This window comes from Oncorhynchus masou, chromosome 21 (assembly GCF_036934945.1).
Source record: "Oncorhynchus masou masou isolate Uvic2021 chromosome 21, UVic_Omas_1.1, whole genome shotgun sequence".
Taxonomy (NCBI): Eukaryota; Metazoa; Chordata; class Actinopteri; order Salmoniformes; family Salmonidae; genus Oncorhynchus; species Oncorhynchus masou.
In genome coordinates, this window is record NC_088232.1 from 34494864 (window position 1) to 34516886 (window position 22023).

Here is a 22023-nt window from a genome sequence, read left to right on the forward strand (position 1 = left end):
CTACCCCCTTTTCTCTCTCTTTCCCTCGCTACCTTTTTCTTTCTGTTTCTACCCCCTTCAGTGTATCTCTCTCTCTCTCTGTGTGTGTGTCAATACTGTAATCTATCGCCTCCTAATAACCTGGGAGCAGATAGTATTGCAACAGCAAACTTGTAAAAGCAATCATTTTAATCAGGCGACGGGCTAATATGCTGTCAGAATGGGGGCGCCCGTGGGAACGCTAGACCAGGACAGGAGGTAAGGAGAGGGATGCTCCAAGTAGTAGGGGAAAAGGTAGTACGGGGAAAGGGTAGTACGGGGAAAGGGTAGTACGGGGAAAGGGTAGTACGGGGAAAGGGTAGTACGGGGAAAGGGTAGTAGGGGGAAAGGGTAGTAGGGGGAAAGGGTAGTACAGGGGAAAGGGTAGTAGGGGGAAAGGGTAGTATGGGGAAAGGGTAGTACGGGGGAAAGGGTAGTAGGGGGAAAGGGTAGTACAGGGGAAAGGGTAGTAGGGGGAAAGGGTAGTATGGGGAAAGGGTAGTACGGGGGAAAGGGTAGTAGGGGGAAAGGGTAGTAGGGGAAAGGGTAGTACGGGGAAAGGGTAGTAGGGGGAAAGGGTAGTAGGGGGAAAGGGTAGTACGGGGAAAGGGTAGTAGGGGGAAAGGGTAGTACGGGGGAAAGGGTGGTACGGGGGAAGGGTGGTACGGGGGAAAGGGTGGTACGGGGGAAAGGGTGGTACGGGGGAAAGGGTGGTACGGGGGAAAGGGTGGTACGGGGGAAAGGGTAGTACGGGGGAAAGGGTAGTACGGGGGAAAGGGTAGTACGGAGAAAGGGGGGTGATATGGCGATCTGTTCCTTCTCACCAGATTCCCTTTCCTCCTTTTCAGTTGTCTGAATTCTCTCACCTCATCTTCAGAGGATTTGTGGGGATGGTTGTTTTTAAAAGGTTTAATTCTATCCATATGTACAAGTAGCAGCCTGTGTGTTTGAAGGGGGAAATTACAATAGTTTTATATGACCCAGACCATTTCAGCTCATCCAGTTGCTGTTTGTCAGGAACGGGGACAGGATTTAAGCCTTTAGGGCTGTGTTGACCCACGCGACCCCTCGCTGTGTGAGTGTGTGCGCACACTCGTGTGTGTCTGTTAGTGTGAGTGTGTATGCATGCCTGCGTGCTAGCATGCATGAGTGCGTTGTGTGTGTGTTTTTAACAACTCACCCAGCGTGGTACTGAGTGTGTGTCACGTCCTCGACCCCTCCAATGAGGATCTGTCTCAGTGCTAATCCCACCAATAGCAGTGTGACAGGAAACAAGGGCTGACCAGACGGCTTTGTGTCTCAAAGACCTTTGCACCGATTTACTGTCTTCACTTACAGTAAAGCCCACTGGAGTGCTGTGACAACCGTTTCAGAGAGGACCTTCCAGAGTGCATTTCAAATTAAACACCTCTGCTGCTAACATACCGTGGCATGTACTCTAGTCAGTCGGGGTTGAGACTTTGAACTCATGTTTGGGTTACTGATCAGATCTGTCCATGAGAAAGACCTTGAAGGTGGACAGTGCATGTTTGGCTTCATAGTGTTTTCATTAAAACAATCAGGGTGGTAATGTTCATTTAATTGTTCACCCTTAACTAGTTCACCCCATTTTAATAATTTACCGATGATAATTGCATTGATCATCAACAAAGAGAAAATATAAAGAGCCTATTAGAGTATTTTCACTGTTTTCTATTTCATCTTGAGGGCAGAGCATGAGCTGGAAACACCCACACTCACACACACACACACACACACAACCAAACAAATATATTTGAAGTGTCTGCATTGTAGTGCAGATAACTGCAGGTGAGAGATTCTCCGAGTGTTTTCCTCTGTCTCCCCAGGCTTCTCCACGCTGTCGCTGGGAGACCAGATGAGTCTACTGCAGAGCGCCTGGATGGAGATCCTGATCCTTAGCATTGTGTTCCGCTCGCTGCCCTACGAGGACGAGCTGGTGTATGCAGAGGACTACATCATGGACGAAGAGCACTCGCGGCTCACGGGCCTGCTCGACCTCTACGTGTCCATCCTGCAGCTCGTACGCAAGTACAAGAAGCTGAAGGTGGAGAAGGAGGAGTTTGTCACCCTCAAGGCCATCGCTCTCGCCAACTCAGGTAGGACAATATACACCTACTCCGTATGAAGCATAAATAAGTTGGCAGTCAGGGATAATACATGAATATTTGGATATTTTTTTTATTTTTTATTTATGCAATATGATGAGAACAACAATGTATTATTTAAGGTAATATTGTTTTTTTGCTGAAAATGTATGTTTTGAAGATCAGAGTCTGATTTTTCAATATTTTATGGACAATATGATATTGTAAAATGGGCAATCACAAGCAATATATCCATGTGGACAGAAATAATACTTTTGGGACTTTTTAACTTTTCGTTGTAATTTTATGAATAAAGGTAGTATTTATACATTTTAGGACACATTTCATTAATCTCAAAAACTGTCATATACTGTATCAAATTTGTTTGGAATATTTTTAAACACTCATTAATTTGCCAAAACCAAAACATTTTCCATTTATATTATCTTATTCATAATAACAATTGTTCATAATTTATGTTGGTTAAGTCTCCATAACAGTAGCTGCAGGGCACGCCAACCATGGGAGATAAATGTAGCATTTCATTAGGAGCACAGGGCCTGTCAATACAATGTGTTAAGTCGAATGGAATGAGTATCAGGGAGTGATGGGGCTTGTTTGTTCCAATGCGAAGACGGTACTCTATCGACAGGCTGCTTTTGAGTAGGCAGGGCCTGTCCCTCTCTGATCAATGCCTGGCTGGGCCACGGGCACGCTTTCTCTTCTTTTGTCTGGCTGAAAAATGAAAACGCTGACGGTGGGCTTTGCTTTGCTTTGCTTTCAGACAACAGAGCTTTGTTGGGGGGTGGGTGCGGGTGAGGGAGGGAGGGAAGGAGGCCGGGTGTCGGGGTAGGGAGGAGGCGTCCGGAACGTTTGAACAAGGTCTCTGTGAGATCACTCTCCCGGGAGCCCCTCTGTCTGACAGCTGTGAAAATTCATAGCGATTGATTTTGTAATTAGCAGTTTATCAATCGGATCGACTTGGGCTCTCTGATGGATTGCAAGGAAATTGTTTCTTCAAAGTAGTTTTTTTAAGCCTATCCCCTCCTCCAGAGCCTACATGCTGCATGCTCTCCCTCGCTCTTTCTCTCTCCATATCTCCATCTCGCTCTCTCTCTGTATCTCCATCTCCCCCTCTGTCTCTCTCGCTCCATATCTCCCTCTCTCTGTCTCTCTCTGTATCTCCGTCTCCCTCTCTCTGTCTCTCTCGCTCCATATCTCCCTCTCTCTGTCTCTCTCGCTCCATATCTCCATCTCCCTCTCTGTCTCTCTCGCTCCATATCTCCATCTCCTTCTCCCTCTCTGTCTCTCTCGCTCCATATCTCCCTCTCTCTGTCTCTCTCGCTCCATATCTCCCTCTCTCTGTCTCTCTCGCTCCATATCTCCCTCTCTCTGTCTCTCTCTGTATCTCCGTCTCCCTCTCTCTGTCTCTCTCGCTCCATATCTCCCTCTCTCTGTCTCTCTCTGTATCTCCATCTCCCCCTCTGTCTCTCTCGCTCCATATCTCCCTCTCTCTGTCTCTCTCTGTATCTCCGTCTCCCTCTCTCTGTCTCTCTCGCTCCATATCTCCCTCTCTCTGTCTCTCTCGCTCCATATCTCCATCTCCTTCTCCCTCTCTGTCTCTCTCGCTCCATATCTCCATCTCCTTCTCCCTCTCTGTCTCTCTCTCCATATCTCCATCTCCTTCTCCCTCTCTCTCTCTCGCTCCATATCTCCATCTCCTTCTCCCTCTCTGTCTCTCTCTCCATATCTCCATCTCCTTCTCTCTCTCTCTCTCGCTCTCCATATCTCCTTCTCCCTCTCTATCTCTCTCGCTCCATATCTCCCTCTCTCTGTCTCTCGCTCTCCATATCTCCATCTCCTTCTCCCTCTCTGTCTCTCTCGCTCCATATCTCCCTCTCTCTGTCTCTCTCTCTCCATATCTCCATCTCCTTCTCCCTCTCTCTGTCTCTCTCTCTCCATATCTCCATCTCCTTCTCCCTCTCTGTCTCTCTCGCTCCATATCTCCATCTCCTTCTCCCTCTCTGTCTCTCTCTCCATATCTCCATCTCCTTCTCTCTCTCTCTCGCTCTCCATATCTCCTTCTCCCTCTCTATCTCTCTCGCTCCATATCTCCCTCTCTCTGTCTCTCGCTCTCCATATCTCCATCTCCTTCTCCCTCTCTGTCTCTCTCGCTCCATATCTCCCTCTCTCTGTCTCTCTCTCTCCATATCTCCATCTCCTTCTCCCTCTCTGTCTCTCTCTCTCCATATCTCCATCTCCTTCTCCCTCTCTGTCTCTCTCTCCATATCTCCATCTCCTTCTCTCTCTCTCTCTCGCTCTCCATATCTCCTTCTCCCTCTCTATCTCTCTCGCTCCATATCTCCCTCTCTCTGTCTCTCGCTCTCCATATCTCCATCTTCTTCTCCCTCTCTGTCTCTCTCGCTCCATATCTCCCTCTCTCTGTCTCTCTCTCTCCATATCTCCATCTCCTTCTCCCTATCTGTCTCTCTTGCTCCATATCTCCATCTCCTTCTCCCTATCTGTCTCTCTCGCTCCATATCTCCATCTCCTTCTCCCTCTCTGTCTCTCTCTCCATATCTCCATCTCTCTCTTTGTCTATTGCTCTCTTTTCTTTCTCATCTGGTCTCTAGCTCTTTCTTTCATTCCTTCCTTCTTGCCTGCACTTCACCCCGAGACCTTTGTCCACTGCTCACTCATTCTTGGCATTAGATGAGTTTAATGGCAAAAATGTCATGCATGTGCTGAAGCACACATGTACCCACACACATATACTCACTTATGTTTTTGATACGTTTAGTGGTTGTATTATTTTATCACAGTAATTAAAATGCATTTAATTGCTAATAATTTGTCTGGGCATTGACTTGTACATATTACCTAATATGCTCTTTATCATTGACTAATCCTGTATGAAGCAAAGAGGAGATACGATACTCTCTGACTTCCTGGTGAATTTCCCTTTTGTTCTTCTATACTGCCCCCCCCCCCCCCCCCATCTGCTCATATCCCCCCACCTCCCCTGCTCAACTGCTCATTCACTTTCCAAAACGACCTACTTCATTTTACCGCTGTGGATTGGAAAGCGTCAGGGTGAGAAATGTCTCAAGGTCTTGGGAATATAGTTGTTCCAGTCAATGAATTTGGGACGAAGTCTGAAATCTGTTTTGCCTTTTATTGTCCCGCGTGGTGAAATATGCACTGCCAAGGTGATATGAGTCAAGCAATGACACACCGTCTCATAAGTGCCAGACACTGGTTAACCACAAGCCCAGTGCATCCTTGAGAGAGAGAGAGAGAGAGAGAGAGAAAGAGAGAGAGAGAGAGAGAGACAGAGAGAGAGAGAGAGAGAGAGAGAGAGAGAGAGAGAGAGAGAGAGAGAGAGAGAGAGAGAGAGAGAGAGAGAGAATGAAAAGGTGAAAAGGGAGTGTTACAGCATTCTGTACATACCGTAAGAGTATCCTTGAACAATGCAATACACCACAGCACATCAGACAGGGAGAGACTGCAATGAGTCAGAGAGAGAACCCTCTTCTGAGACTGAAAGGTCAGGGAGGATATGGGCTACAGAGTCAGTATGATACTGTACACATGGTTGTTGTTGATGTAGTTTCACTGTTACAGTAGACCTACAGTACATACATGTATTTACACTGTTACAGTAGACCTACAGTACATACATGTAGTTACACTGTTACAGTAGACCTACAGTACATACATGTATTTACACTGTTACAGTAGACCTACAGTACATACATGTATTTACACTGTTACAGTAGACCTAGAGTACATACATGTAGTTACACTGTTACAGTAGACCTACAGTACATACATGTAGTTACACTGTTACAGTAGACCTACAGTACATACATGTAGTTACACTGTTACAGTAGACCTACAGTACATACATGTATTTACACTGTTACAGTAGACCTACAGTACATACATGTATTTACACTGTTACAGTAGACCTACAGTACATACATGTATTTACACTGTTACAGTAGACCTACAGTGCATACATGTAGTTACACTCTTACAGTAGACCTACAGTGCATACAGGTATTTACACTGTTACAGTAGACCTACAGTGCATACATGTAGTTACACTGTTACAGTAGACCTACAGTACATACATGTAGTTACACTGTTACAGTAGACCTACAGTACATCCATGTATTTACACTGTTACAGTAAACCTACAGTACATACATGTATTTACACTGTTACAGTAGACCTACAGTGCATACATGTATTTACACTGTTACAGTAGACCTACAGTACATACATGTAGTTACACTGTTACAGTAGACCTACAGTACATACATGTATTTACACTGTTACAGTAGACCTACAGTGCATACATGTATTTACACTGTTACAGTAGACCTACAGTACATACATGTATTTACACTGTTACAGTAGACCTACAGTACATACATGTAGTTACACTGTTACAGTAGACCTACAGTACATACATGTATTTACACTGTTACAGTAGACCTACAGTACATGCATGTATTTACACTGTTACAGTAGACCTACAGTACATACATGTAGTTACATTAGTTCAATTGGAGTTAATATAATTTGTTTAGTTTGATCAATCATCAGTCAAAATATGTTTTCCAGCAAGCTAAAGCACTAACATTCCATTGATTATTTAATCAAATGTACAATAGTGTTTACTTTCATTCCACTCATTTGTTGTACCACATGTGTCTGTGAGAGAAGAGGGAGGAAATGAATGAAAATGTGAAGGAAGTATTATTTCTTTATTGAAGCTAGTTTACACCATCCAATTCCCTGATGGAGTGTTTATAAGAAAACAATCTATTCCAGAGCTGTCTTTTGGAACAGTGAGGTGTTTAATATGTATTCATTCACTGGGGGTTGGCTGCTATTCATTCCATTGTGTGCTGCAGGAGACTGCTGCATTATATGGATTTTCAGTCTCATTGGTCAAAGGCCATACGAAAATCAAACCAAGGCCACCTGGCAAAAAAAATACATTAAGCTTTTGTGTTTTTCTTTACGTTCTATTGTTTATCTTGTCGCAGTGTGAATTATGCCGATAACGTGTCTAATAGCTGATCACTAGATCACTAGTACACACCCAGCCATGTTTTACTTTAGCAAAAATGGAATTCGTGCTGTGTTCATCAGCCTCGTTCAGCTCTCATTGCATTGGAAATGTGCACTGTATTCTGCAAATTTTTTGATGTGTTACTATTTACAGAACTATTTTACATTGCATTAAATCAAGCACTGGTTTGTGTTGTCATTGTATCCCTGAAGATGTTAACATGACTCATGTTGAAGAGCCCCCTCTCACTGACCGTTTCTTTCCCTCTCCTCTCCAGACTCCATGCATATAGAGGACGTGGAGGCAGTGCAGAAGCTCCAGGATGCGCTCCATGAGGCCCTGCAGGACTATGAGAGCAGCCAGCATCAGGAGGACCCCCGGCGGGCAGGCAAGCTGCTCATGACCCTGCCCCTGCTGCGTCAGACTGCCACCAAGGCCGTGCAGCACTTTTACAGCATCAAGGTTCAGGGCAAGGTGCCCATGCACAAACTCTTCCTGGAGATGCTGGAAGCCAAGGTCTGATGGAGGAGCAGGTGATGCAGACAGAAGGACATGGAGAGAGGGGACTCAGGACAGGAGAGGAACACCCTGCTGACTGTGACAGGAGACTGTGACTGACCTGTGACTGTGACTGACCTCTCGTGCTTTGCCCCCCCCCGAACCCAAGACATTTAAAAAACAAAATACAAAAATAAAGAAGAACAAATGCAAAACTTGGTTAAAAGTATAAATGTAAAATGATGCAGATTAATTTAAAATATATTAGAAATACTATGTACAGTAATAATTTTGTTTTGTTTATGGTCTGTGGTCATACTGTATGTGAAGGATCTCCCCCTCTCTATATCTTCAGAAGGAATAATTGCAGGCTCTTAATTAACATGGTTTTATTTCTAGTCAGAATATACAGTTGAGTCAACCACTATGACTCACTTGTTAGACAGTTGTTTCACCTCCTGGACTTGACCAGGACATGTATATATTTATTAATAATGATTGACTGAGTGTACAGTTATGTCTGGTGAAGCCGACGGCCATTTTTCTCTCTTTCTCCTTCTTTGAAAAAAAATGGAAAGAACAGAAAGTGTTACCTAAATGTGAGCTTTACTGATCTAAATGTCCTTGAATATACCTCTTCGGAGCAGTGAGCTGTGTGATGTGGATTGGTCTCAGACAGGAAGAAGATAAACTGGTCACATGACATGTTTAACCAAACTAGAGTAGCCAGGTAGTCAGTCGTCTTATTCTGTAGTAACTCAGCAATAAAGGGAGCCGTGCCGTGGACAAGTCATGTTAAACCTCCTATATCATCTGCTTCACTACGCTGCTGTCTGTCTGTCTGTCTGTCTGTCTGTCTGTCTGTCTGTCTGTCAGTCTGTCTGTCTGTCGCTAGAAGACCATGCCCTCCCATTTGTGTGTGAGTGTGTGTCCTGGCAATGGACGCACCACTCACCTGTTGCACTGTAGTGTTTCTCCTCTGTAAACCCCACATTTGGTGATTGTTCAAGCCAATGGAAATTGCCTCTTGGCAACTGAGTGAATGACCTCATCTGGGCAGGGTGAAAGATGATGAGTGGGTTTGGGGGCGGGGGTATCAAAGGATTACTGCCGAGTGGCAGAAGTCCAGAAGATTCCATGTTCAAACAATCAGAGGCCCATGTGTCAAATGCTCTATTTTGGGTCCTTTAAGACCGTGGCAGAGTCCTCCCACACAGGAGCAAGGTGTCCAGCATCTGCTAGCAGCATTTTAGAAGCTGCCTGTCTTTTTATAGCTGGGACTGTCTTTATGGAGCTACAGCCAAACTGATGTGAATGGCAGGTGCAATGATGTGTTGGTAGCTAGCGCTTCACGCTGACTGGGGGTATTTGTAACCCAGAAGGAGGTTATTGCTGTAGCTGCCTGCCTGCTCTCTGCTGTGCTGCTCTGCCTCCCTCCAGGAGTACAGTAGACATGTGGAACGCTGCTTGACCCCATGTTGACACAGTAGCTGTGGTGTAACACCTCTCAACAGACCAGGAGACAGACAGGCATTCTTAAAGACAGCAAATCACTCCCCAAGGTGCTCCTCTTGTGAGAAGCCATGCAGGCTACAAAGTGTCAGCATGTTTCAAAGGGTAGCACCAGTCCCATGGTGTGTCTGAACAAGGTGTGATCTCGGTGGGAAAGTGACGAGAGGGCCTCCATGCTCCCAGTGTGTAGGTAGGTCGACCTCCATGGTGCATGCTGGGCCCTGTAGTTCAGTACTGTAGACTCATGCTGTTCTTGTTCTGCATGGGAGAGAATGTGATGGGAGGGGGATGATTATACTACTGATGTGATTAATGTGATGTGATACATGTTGGTGCTGTCACAATATGAAACTGTGATCAAAGGAATCCCTGACATTGTAGACGGGATGGTTGCTACTCTGCTTGTGATATCATTGACCAGTGTTAATCCTGCAGCACCCTATTTTACTGCAGCCTGATTGGTCACTTAATGGAGGATGACTACACACCCCAACACCTAATAATCCCAATTTGAACTAGCCGCTGTCTACTTAACAGGCTCCACTTTAGGGGGTGACCATGTAACTTGAACTATTTTACTGTTGTGCAATGCAACGGGGACCAATTCTGACTGAAACCATGCTGTAAGCATGCTTTTACCAAGATTTTGGACATTTGGATTAATATTTCAATATTATTAAAAATGATTCTTATCAAAAATAACTATCAGAACTATATTTTCATTGCTCTACTGTAAAATACAAGCGTTTGTATGGACAAGTACAGATGAAACAGATCAGACAGTTTAGCAGAAAAACTTTACAACAAGCTTTTTGTAGTGATCCAAAATTCACATCCAATACAATGCAACATAAACTCCAGGCACCTCCCTTCAATGCTTTCAGTTGTATTTAGGCTCCTCTAGAATGTAAGTAACAAGTCTTACATTCAAACTGGGTCTATACAGTATAAGGTGTATATATACTGTGTATATATACTGTATGTATATATATATATATATATATACAGTATATCGAAGCCAATGGTTACTGGACAGTATACAGTAGGTTGCCGAGTTACAGCAGTTCAAAATAAAGTACAGCATGCAGCGTCCTGCTGACTACTACCTCATCACTATTGTCGATACTTTCGATTTCAAGATTTATTCTTCATCAGTATCATCATCATCATGGCTGTATTGAAATATACATGAGCCATCCACGTTTCTATCAAAGATTTATTGTCTAGAAATGCCCCTGCCAAGATACACTATACACACAAAAGTATGTGGACATCCCTTCCAATGAGTGGATTTGGCTATTTCAACCACACCTGGCGGATGCCAGGAGAATGCTACCTGCCCCAATGCATAATAGTCTGGGTCTGTTTTTCATGGTTCGGGCTACAGTAGGCCCCTTAGTTCCAGTGAAGGGAAAGCCTAACACTACAGCATATAATGATATTGTAGACAATCCTGTGCTTCTAAATTTGTGGCAACAGTTTGGAGTAGGCCCTTCATGTTTTAGCATGCCAATGCCCCCGTGCACAAAGCAAGGTCCTTACAGAAATGCTTTGTCGAGATCGGTATCTAAGAAATTGACTGGCCTACACAGAGCCCTGACCTCAACCCCACCGATCACCTTTGGGATGAATTGGAATGCCGACTACGAGCCAGGTCTAATTGCCCAACATCAGTGCACGAACTCACTAATTCTCTTGTGGCTGAATGGAAGAAAGTCCCCGCAACAATGTTCCAACATCTAGTGGAAAGCCTTCCCAGAAGTGTGGAGGCTGTTATAGCAGCAAGGGGGGACCAGCTCCATATTAATGCCCATGATATTGGAATGAGATGTTCGACGAGCAGGTGTCCACATACCCTTGGTCATGTAGTGTGTTTGTAATTATAGTCACCAGTAGTCTCTTACCATTCATATATCTGTTTGTAAAGGTAAAGCGTGCTTAAAGTTGACTTCATGATTTGGCTATCAGTGGGCGAGACCCATTGTGGTTATGAAGCGCGTACATGTTTTTATTAACATCAATGTGTCAGAATTGGTTCCTTGATGATAAACTTGCATTAAGGAACAGGTACTTAAAATTATTTCCTGTTCCTACAGTATAAATATTAATGGTGTGAATTATATCATTTGGCAACAGTGTACATTGATATCTCTGATTGTTGAATCACCAATATCTGTGTCACCTTTATGTTTTGATTTCCTAAAAGGTAAAGGAAGAAATAATTAAATAACTCCCAGAAGTCTGTGATTCATTTATTATCCCACAACACCAGGGACCATCAACTAGATTCACTCACAGGCTCATTTTTTTCTAGAGTGGAGGGTCGGGGGGACGGAACATAATTACAAATAATTTGTAGACTGCAAATTGACCACAAGAAGCCAAAACAGATCATGTTTGACTAAAAAAGGATCATTTCAAACCTTGCTTACATTTGCATACAATCACGTCTCTATTAGGTGTGGGAATACCTGGGAACAAATGTCTTAAATTAAAGTCATATGGAGCTTATTTCCTGGTGTCTTTAGTCTTTTCTGTCCAACAATGAAAAGCAATTTTAAAAATTGCTCCAAAAACTTGTGGAGTCAACTGAAAGCACCCGCGGGCCACCAGTTGGGGAAGCCTGCTCTACACTATTGATGATGTTGTGATGCATTTAAATGGACTTTTAAAATATCCCAAACACACCTGACCTCTTTCAGCACAGTACATACTCGTGTAAGGATATGCCAATCATAGTGCATTTATAAAGTCACATTTGTGATGACGAGGGCACATTTTTAGTAATAATATCATTAGACTCAGAAAGAGGATCAGATAGAATACATAAACTCAGCAAAAAAAGAAATGTCCCTTTTTCAGGACCCTGTCTTTCAAAGAGAATTCGTAAAAATCCAAATAACTTCACAGGTATTCATTGTAAAGAGTTTAAATGCTGTTTCCCATGCTTGCAATGTCCGTACTGTGAGACGCCTAAGACAGCGCTACTGGGAGACAGGACGGACAGCTGATCGTCCTCGCAGTGGCAGACCACGTGTAACAACACCTGCACAGGGTTGGTACATCCAAATATCACACCTGCGGGACAGGTACAGGGTGGTAACAACAACTACCTGAGTTACACCCGGAATGCACAATCCCTCCATCAGTGCTCAGACTGTCCGCAATAGGCTGAGAGAGGCTGGACTGAGGGCTTGTAGGCCTGTTGTAGGCAGGTCCTCACCAGACATCACAGGCGGTGTGTCACAGCATCATTGGTCTGTACTTGTTGTCATTCCAGGCAATCTCAACATTGTGCGTTGCAGGGAAGACATCCTCCTCCCTCATGTGGTACGCTTCCTGCGGGCTCATCTTGACATGACCCTCCAGCATGACAATGCCACCAGCCATACTAGTCGTTTTGTGCGTGATTTTCCTGCAAGACAGGATTGTCAATGTTCTGCCATGGCCAGCGAAGAGCCCGGACCTCAATCCCATTGAGCACGTCTGGGACCTGTTGGACCGGAGGGTGAGGGCTAGGGTCATTCCCCCCAGAAATGTCCGGGAACTTGCAGGTGCCTTGGTGGAAGAGTGGGGTAACATCCCACAGAAATAACTGGCAAATCTGGTGCAGTCCACGACGAGGAGATGCACTGCAGTACTTAATGCAGCTGGTGGCCACACTAGATACTGACTGTTACTTTAGATTTTTAACCCCCTTTGTTCAAGGACACATTATTCCATTTCTGTTCGTCACATGTCTGTGGAACTTGTTCAGTTTATGTCTCAGTTGTTGAATCTTGTTATGTTCATACAAATATTTACACATGTTAAGTTTGCAGAAAATAAACGCAGTTGACAGTGAGAGGACGTTTCTTTTTATGATTTCTTTATATGATTCCATGTTTCCAGTGGCTATCTTAGCATGTAAATCTTGGTGGGGCAAGAAAGAAAAAATGTGGGATAAATGACAGCAAAGCCACTACACAATACAACACTAAACAATACAGTAATTGCACTATAACAGTGACAAACGGCGCCCACAAACTGTTAGGGCCTACATAAAGCTATCCCAACAGCAGAGTCCCAACACATTACCACTGCTACACCTGGCTATCAGCTGAGCCTTGTCTGGCAGCAAAACAGTTCATTCAGCCTCATTAACTGCTTTTTTTAAAACATAGCTGATATTTTTCGTATTTATTCAACCTTTATTTAACTAGGCAAGTCAGTTAAGAACAACTTCTAATTTATAATGACGGCCTACCCCAACCAAACCCTAACCCAGATGACGCTGGGCCAATTGTGCACAGCCCTATGGGACTCCCAATCATGGCCGGTTGTGATACAGCCTGGAATCAAAACATGGTCTGTAGTGACGCCTCTCGCACTGAGATGCAGTGCCTTAGACCACTGCACCACTTGGGTGCCCCATGACTGACTTGCTATGGCTGACTTGCTTAAAAAAATGTGGTTTCTACTGACAATTGCGATATACAAAGTATGGCATAAGGGACGATAAGCAGATAAGAGGTAATCCGTAATTTCGATTAAGACGTCCGGAGTCGATATAAATATTTGTTCAGCACTCTTGAAGTGTACAGCGACAGAATTCAGAACATGGGCTGTTCTTACAGTGTTCTCCCTGTACACCAAGTCAGAACTGTAGGATAAATAAAGGGGGCATATAAGCAGACAATGAAAGCTCTTACAATATTTGATGATTCAATTTCTAAAAAACAGCTGCACCACCAAGTCAGGACAGTAGGCCAAATTAAGAGGTGATAATAGACCAAATGATTAGGGTGAGGCACATGGCCTACTATCAGCTTACTACACAACATACACTTAGTATTACTTTCTTAACTTCTTCGATATAGGGGGCGCTCTTTTAGTTTTTGGATAAAAAAAAAAGTTCCCGTTTTAAACAAGATATTTTGTCACGATAAGATGCTCGACTATGCATATAATTGACAGCTTTGGAAAGAAAACACTCTGACGTTTCCAAAACTGCAAAGATATTGTCTGTGAGTGCCCCAGAACTAATGCTACAGGCGAAACCAAGATTACATTTCATACAGGAAATGCCCAGATTTTGAATGCGCTGTGTTCCAATGTCTCCTTATATGGCTGTGGATGCGCCAGGAATGAGCCTACACTTTCTGTTGTTTCCCCAAGGTGTCTGCAGCATTGTGACATATTTGTAGACATAGCATTGGAAGATTGACCATAAGAGACTACATTTACCAGGTGTCCGCTTGGTGTCCTCCGTGAAAATTATTGCGCAATCTCCAGCTGCGTCCACTTTTCCATTTGGTTCAGAGGAGAAAGGCAACTGCCACGAATGATTTATCATCGAATAGACATGTGAAAAACACCTTGAGGATTGATTCTAAACAACGTTTGCCATGTTTCTGTCGATATTATGGAGTTAATTTGGAAAAAAGTTTGGCATTGTAATGACTGAATTTTCGGGGGGTTTTCTTAGCCAAACGTGATGAACTTTCTCATACACAAATAATCTTTTTGGAAAAACGGAACATTTGCTATCTGAGTGTCTCCTCATTGAAAACATCCGAAGTTCTTCAAAGGTAAACGATTTTATTTGAATGCTTTTCTTGTTTTTGTGAAAATGTTGCCTGCTGAATGCTAGGCTTAATGCTATGCTAGCTATCAATACTCTTACACAAATGCTTGTGTAGCTATGGTTGAAAAGCATATTTTGAAAATCTGAGATGACAGTGTTGTTAACAAAAGGCTAAGCTTGTGAGCTAATATATTTATTTCATTTCATTTGCGATTTTCATGAATAGTTAACGTTGCGTTATGCTAATGAGCTTGAGGCTATGATTATGCTCCCGGACACAGGATTGCTCGACGCTAGAGGTTAACAACAGTATTTTTTTCAATTGATTTTACTTTTATTTAACTAGGCAAGTCAGTTAAGAGTAAATTCTTATTTTCAATGACGGCCTAGGAACGGTGGGTTAACTGCCTTGTTCAGGGGCAGAAAGACAGATTTTTACCTCGTCAGCTCTGGGATTCGATATTGCACCCTTCCGGTTACGAGTCCAACGCTCTAACCACTAGGCTACCTGCCGCCCCACAGGGATATTACATAATTTATGCAGCAGCATACAAGACATTTTTGGACTCACCTTGTTGTGCTGCGCTCACTTGAACAGGAAGGTGGTGCGGCTGTCCTTCGTGGTCATTTTTTGTCATCAAACTTTGTCATCAAAATCTGACATTCTCTGGATTTATTGTGCTTTCAAGACAACTAGGAACTCGAAGAAAAAAAAAGCTTGAATCATGATAATGTCAGGGATCTTCAGGTCGTAGCTCTAGATAGAGGCCTGAGTTCTGGATTTACAATTCTGAGTTGGATGAAAGTTAAAAACTTATTTTCCCAGTCGCAACTCGTTTTTCCCGAGTTCCCAGATTTTGCAGTCCCGAGTTAACAGTTGTTTTGAGCGAGGCACAAATCATGCTTCATTGATAGCATGGGAAATGTTGCATGTTTAAAATGTTAAACTAGGAAAAGAGATCCTTAATCTTAGGCTTGGGACCACACAGCCACTCCGACGAATAGCAGTCTAATGATTGCTTTGCGATGCTTGCAGTTAGCCACTGATTCCTTCCAAACCACTCATTGTTTAATTTGCGATTTCCAAGATGTTGTGTAATGTTTGTCCAATGGCCAATGAGCACCAATAGGTTACACCTATAGTTTCTCTTCTTTATTTCTCTTCATATTACAAGGATTAAAAAGGATTTTCCAGTAGATTGTATTTGAAAGTATGATGTTGACATGATCAGTCAAATCAAAGCTACTGTAAATATAACGTGATTTGACGTAATTTTATCTGTGGCCAATGACCTTGAGCCTTCTTGGATGGGCACTTCTAATGTTACTCTATGGCAGCACCCAAGGGGCTTGAATCTTCTAGCTCTACCCTAAGGTGGTGACGTAGTGTCCCCATGAGTGACAGAACACTAAGCCAATCCCAGCACAACGCTCCTTATTTTCTGCTGGCTTGCCCCCAACCACAGAAAGCACTGAGCTAGGCTAAAACACCTGCCTTACTCAAGAAAACAAGAAAGGGACCATGTTTGCATGTGGCTTTATTAACTCAATGATATATATACAGTTCAAGTCGGAAGTTTCCATACACCTTGGACAAATACATTTAAACTGTTTTTCACAATTCCTGAAATTTAATACTAATAAAAATTCCCTGTCTAAGGTCAGCTAGGATCACCACTTTATTTTAAGAATGTGAAATGTCATAATAATAGTCGAGAGAATGATTTATTTCAGCTTTTATTTATTTAATCAAATTCCCAGTAGGTCAGAAGTTTACATACACTCAATTAGTATTTGTTTGCATTGCCTTTAATTGTTTCACTTGGGTCAAATGTTTCCAGTAGCCTTCCACAAGCTTCCCACAATAAGTTGGGTGAATTTTGTCCCATTCCTCCTGACAGAGCTGGTGTAACTGAGTCAGCTTTGTAGGCCTCCTTGCTCGTACATGCTTTTTCAGTTCTGCCCACAAATGTTCTATGTGATTGAGGTCAGGGCTTAGTGATGGCCACTCTGATACCTTGACATTGTTGTCCTTAAGACATTTTGCCACAACTTTGGAAGTATGCTTGGGGTCATTGTCCATTTGGAAGACCCATTTGCGACCAAGCTTTAACTTCCTGACGGATGTCTTGAGATGTTGCTTCAGTATATCCATATAATTTTCCTCCCTCATGATGCCATCTATTTTGTGAAGTGCACCAGTCCCTCCTGCAGTCCCTCCTGCAGCAAAGCACCCCCACAACATTCATGGTTGGGATGGTGTTCTTCGGCTTGCAGGCCTTCCCCTTTTTCCTCCAAACATAATAATGGTCAATATGGCCAAACATTTCTATTTTTGTTTCATCAGACCAGAGGACATTTCTCCAAACAGTACGATCTTTGTCCCCATGTGCAGTTGCAAACCGTAGTCTGGCTTTTTTATGGCGGTTTTGGAGCAGTGGCTTCTTCCTTGCTGAGCGGCCTTTCAGATTATGACGATATATGACTCGTTTTACTGTGGATATAGATACTTTTGTACCTGTTTCCTCCAGCATCTTCACAAGGTCCTTTGGTGTTGTTCTGGGATTGATTTGTACTTTTCGCACCAAAGTACATTATTCTCTTGGAGACAGAACGCGTCTCCTTCCTGAGCGATATAACGGCTGCGTGTTCCCATGGTGTTTATACCTGCATACTATTTTTTGTACATTTAAACGTGGTACCTTCAGGCATTTGGAAATTGCTCCCAAGGATGAACCAGACTTGTGGAGTTCTTGTCATGCATAGGTGTAATAGGTGGCAGGGAAGTCAGGCGCAGGAGAGTCAAATGGAGTGTAAAATGGAGTCTTTTAATAAAGTCCACGGAGTATGCTCCATAACACTAAAAGTACATAACAAACAAACATGGGTACAAGGACCCGACGCGCACCTATACAACAAACACACTACACTGACAATAAAACAATCTCTGACAAAGACATGAGGGGAAACAGAGGGTTATATACACACCAGGTAATGAATGGGATTGAAAACAGGTGTGTGGGAAGACAAGACAAAACCAATGGAAAATGAAAAAATGAAAAAAGGATCAATGATGGCTAGAAGACCGGTGACGTCGAATGCCGAGCACCCCCCGAACAAGGAGAGGCAGTACCCCACCCCCCTGACGCCGGCCTCGGGGATGACCCGGAGGGCGAGGTGCAGGGCGATCCGGATGAAGACGGTGGAATTCTGATAACATGGAAGGATCTAACACATCCTCCACCGGAACCCAGCATCTCTCCTCCGGCCCGTACCCCTCCCAGTCCACGAGGTACTGAATGCCCCTCGCCCGACGTCTCGAATCCAAAATGGATCGAACAGAGTACGCCGGAACCCCCTCGATGTCTAGAGGAGGCGGAGGAACATCACGCACTTCAGCCTCCTGGAGCGGACCAGCCACCATCGGCCTGAGGAGAGACACATGGAACGAGGGGTTAATACGGTAATGAGTGGGTAGTTGTAACCTATAGCATACCTCGTTCACTCTCCTCAGGACTTTAAACGGCCCCACAAACCGCGGACCCAGCTTCCGGCAGAGCAGGCGAAGGGGCAAGTTTCGGGTCGAGAGCCAGACCCTGTCCCCTGGTGCGAACACTGGGGCCTCACTGCGGCGACGGTCTTTGACAATTTTCTGGCGCCTTATGGCACGCTGAAGGTGGATGTGGGCTGCCTCCCAGGTCTCCTCAGCATGCCGAAACCAATTGTCAACCGCAGGGGCCTCGGTCTGGCTCTGATGCCAAGGAGCCAGAACCGGCTGATACCCTAATACACATTGAAAGGGAGTAAGGTTAGTGGAGGAGTGACGTAGAGAGTTCTGAGCCATCTCTGCCCAAGGCACGAACTTCGCCCACTCCCCCGGCCGATCCTGGCAATAAGACCGCAGAAACCTACCCACATCCTGGTTAACTCTCTCCACCTGCCCATTACTCTCAGGGTGAAAACCTGAGGTAAGACTAACCGAGATCCCCAGACGCTCCATGAACGCCTTCCAGACCCTTGATGTGAACTGGGGACCCCGATCAGACACTATATCCTCAGGCACCCCATAGTGCCGGAAAACGTGTGTAAACAGGGCCTCTGCAGTTTGTAAGGCCGTAGGGAGACCGGGCAAAGGGAGGAGACGACAGGACTTAGAAAACCGATCCACAACGACCAGGATCGTGGTGTAACCCTGTGAAGGTGGAAGATCAGTCAAAAAATCCACCGACAGGTGCGACCACAGTCGTTGAGGAACGGGTAGAGGTTGTAGCTGACCTCTAGGCAGGTGGGCAGGTGTCTAGGAGCCTTGCACTGGGTGCACACCGAGCAGGAAGAAACATAAATCCTCACTTCCTTAGCTAAAGTGGGCCACCAGTATCTCCCGTCTATCCCAGGATGACCAGAGGAGGGTGACGTGTGAGCCCAATATATAAATCGGTCGCGGACAGCAGACGGAACGTACAGACGACCAGCTGGACACTCGGGGGGAGAAGGCTCTGCACGTGACGCCCGCTCAATGTCCGCGTCCAGCTCCCACACTACAGGCGCCACCAGACACGAAGCTGGGAGTATGGGAGTGGGATCCATGGACCGCTCCTCTGTGTCATACAGCCGAGACAATGCGTCTGCCTTAACGTTCTGGGAGCCTGGTCTGTAAGAAAGAGTAAACACAAAATGAGTGAAAAACATGGCCCACCTTGCCTGGCGAGGATTCAATCTCTTCGCCTGACGGATATACTCCAGATTGCGGTGGTCAGTACAGATGAGAAAAGGGTGTTTAGCCCCCTCAAACCAATGCCTCCACACCTTCAAAGCTTCTATGACAGCTAACAGCTCTCCGTTCCCCACATCATAGTTTCGCTCCGCCGGGCTGAGCTTATTCGATAAGAAAGCACAGGGGCGAAGCTTCAGTGGCGTACCCGAACGCTGAGAGAGCACTGCTCCTATCCCAGCTTCGGATGCGTCCACCTCCACTATGAATGGCAAAGAGGGATCCGGATGAGCCCGCACAGGCACAGAGGTAAACAAAGTCTTCAGGTGCTCAAAAGCCATGTTCGCCTCAGCCGAACACTGCAAGCGCACTGGGCCCCCCTTTAGCAGTGAGGTAATGGGAGCTGCCACCTGACCAAAACCCCGGATAAACCTCCGGTAGTAATTGGAAAACCCCAAAAAACGCTGCAACTCCTTTACCGTGGTTGGAGTCGGCCAATTACGCATGGTTGTAATGCGGTCGCTCTCCATCTCCACTCCTGAAGTGGAAATCCGATGCCCTAGGAAGGAGATGGATTGTTGGAAAAACAAGCCTTTCTCAGCCTTGACATATAGATCATGCTCCAACAGGCGACCAAGCACCCTGCGCACCAGGGACACATGCTCGGCGCGTGTAGCAGAGTATATCAGAATATCATCGATATACACCACTACACCCTGCCTGTGCAGGTCCCTGAAGATCCCATCTACAAATGATTGGAAAACTGATGGAGCATTCATCAACCCATATGGCATGACCAGGTACTCATAATGACCTGAGGTGGTGCTAAATGCCGTCGTCCACTCATCACCCTTCTTAATACGCACCAGATTGTACGCACTCCTGAGATCCAATTTTGTGAAAAAAAGTGCCCCGTGCATTAACTCAATAATCGTATTGATCAGAGGTAGCGGGTAACTATATTTCACTGTGATTTTATTAAGACCACGATAATCAACGCACGGGCGTAAACCGCCATCCTTTTTTTTCACAAAAAAGAAACTCGAAGAGACGGGTGAAATGGATGGCTGAATGAACCCCTGATGCAGGGATTCAGAGACATATGTCTCCATAGCCTCCGTCTCCGCTTGCGACAGGGGATACACGTGACTCTTGGGATATGCAGCGTCTACCAGGAGATCTATCGCACAATCCCCCCGTCGATGGGGTGGTAATTGAGTCGCCTTCTTTTTACAGAAGGCGAGAGCCAAATCAGCATATTCGGGGGGAATGCGCACAGTGGAGACCTGGTCTGGACTTTCCACCGTAGTAGCACCAACGGAAACCCCTAAACACCTACCTGAGCATTCTCGCGACCACCCCGTGAGAGCCCTCTGTGGCCAAGAAACAGTGGGGTTATGACAAACTAACCAGGGTAGGCCTAGCACCACAGAATACGCAGGAGAATCAATAAGGAAAAGACTAATCTTCTCCTTGTGACCCTCCCGCGTTATCATACACGAAGGTGCGGTTACCTCCCTGATAAACCTTGACCCTAATGGTCGACTATCTAAGGCATGAATAGGGAAAGGCATATCCACAGGAACAATAGGGATCCCTAAACTATGAGCTAGACTTTTATTAATGAAATTCCCAGTCGCACCTGAATCTACTATCGCCTTATACTGGGAATGCAGTGAAAATCAGGAAAAGAGACAGAGACAAACATTAGTGCAGCAGGGGGCTCTGGATGAGAATGGTGCCTACTCACCTGAGGTGACGCCAGAATACCCTGCCTGCCCTCTCTATTCCCAGAGGAACCAACCCGGCACCGACCAGCAGTGTGCTCTCTGCGACCTTGAATGGTGCTCGAGCGGGAACCCCCTCCGGTCTCCCTGCGCACCATCCCTCCCAATTCCATAGGTTCGGGAGAGAGGGTGCGAGAGGATGGAACAACCAGACCCCGATCTAGACGTCAACGAGTAGCCAGCATGTTGTCCAGCTTGATGGACATGTCCACCAGCTGGTCGAAGGTGAGGGTGGTGTCTCTACAGGCCAGCTCCCGACGGACGTCCTCGCGTAGACTACAACGGTAATGGTCGATCAGGGCCCTGTCGCTCCATCCAGCGCCTGCATCCAAGGTCCTAAACTCCAAAGCAAAATCCTGTGCACTCCTCGTCTCCTGCCTCAGATGATAGAGAAGCTCACCCGCTGCTTTGCCTTCAGGTGGGTGATCGAATACTATCCGGAATTGGCGGGTGAACTCCTCAAAATGGTCCAACGCCGCATCCTCCCTTCTACACACAGCGCTGGCCCATTCCAGGGCTTTCCCGGTGAGGCATGAGACGAGGGCGTAACTCTTCTCATGGTCAGATGGTACTGGGGAGGCCGTGGCTAGATACAAGTTCAGTTTAAGGAGGAAACCCTGGCAGCCGACAGTATCTCCGTTGTATCCCGTAGGTAGGGATAAACGGATCTTTGATTCCGGAGGGGAAAAAACGTTGACGGGAGATTCCGGTTGTGGTGGTGGTGGTGCTGGAGAAACTCC

The 22023-nt window shown here is 45.3% G+C and overlaps 1 protein-coding gene across 2 annotated transcripts in view; it reads left to right on the forward strand.

Annotated features, from left to right (window-relative positions):
- esrrb (estrogen-related receptor beta) overlaps positions 1-8762 on the forward strand; it is a 65598-nt gene extending 56836 nt beyond the window's left edge. For both annotated transcript variants that reach the window (XM_064928262.1, XM_064928261.1), the window contains 2 exons: positions 1866-2135; positions 7487-8762. In XM_064928262.1, the coding sequence (XP_064784334.1) occupies positions 1866-2135; positions 7487-7731 (515 nt within the window). In that variant the 3' untranslated portion in view covers positions 7732-8762. The remainder of the gene's footprint in view (positions 1-1865; positions 2136-7486) is intronic.
- The last annotated feature ends 13261 nt before the right edge of the window (positions 8763-22023 follow it).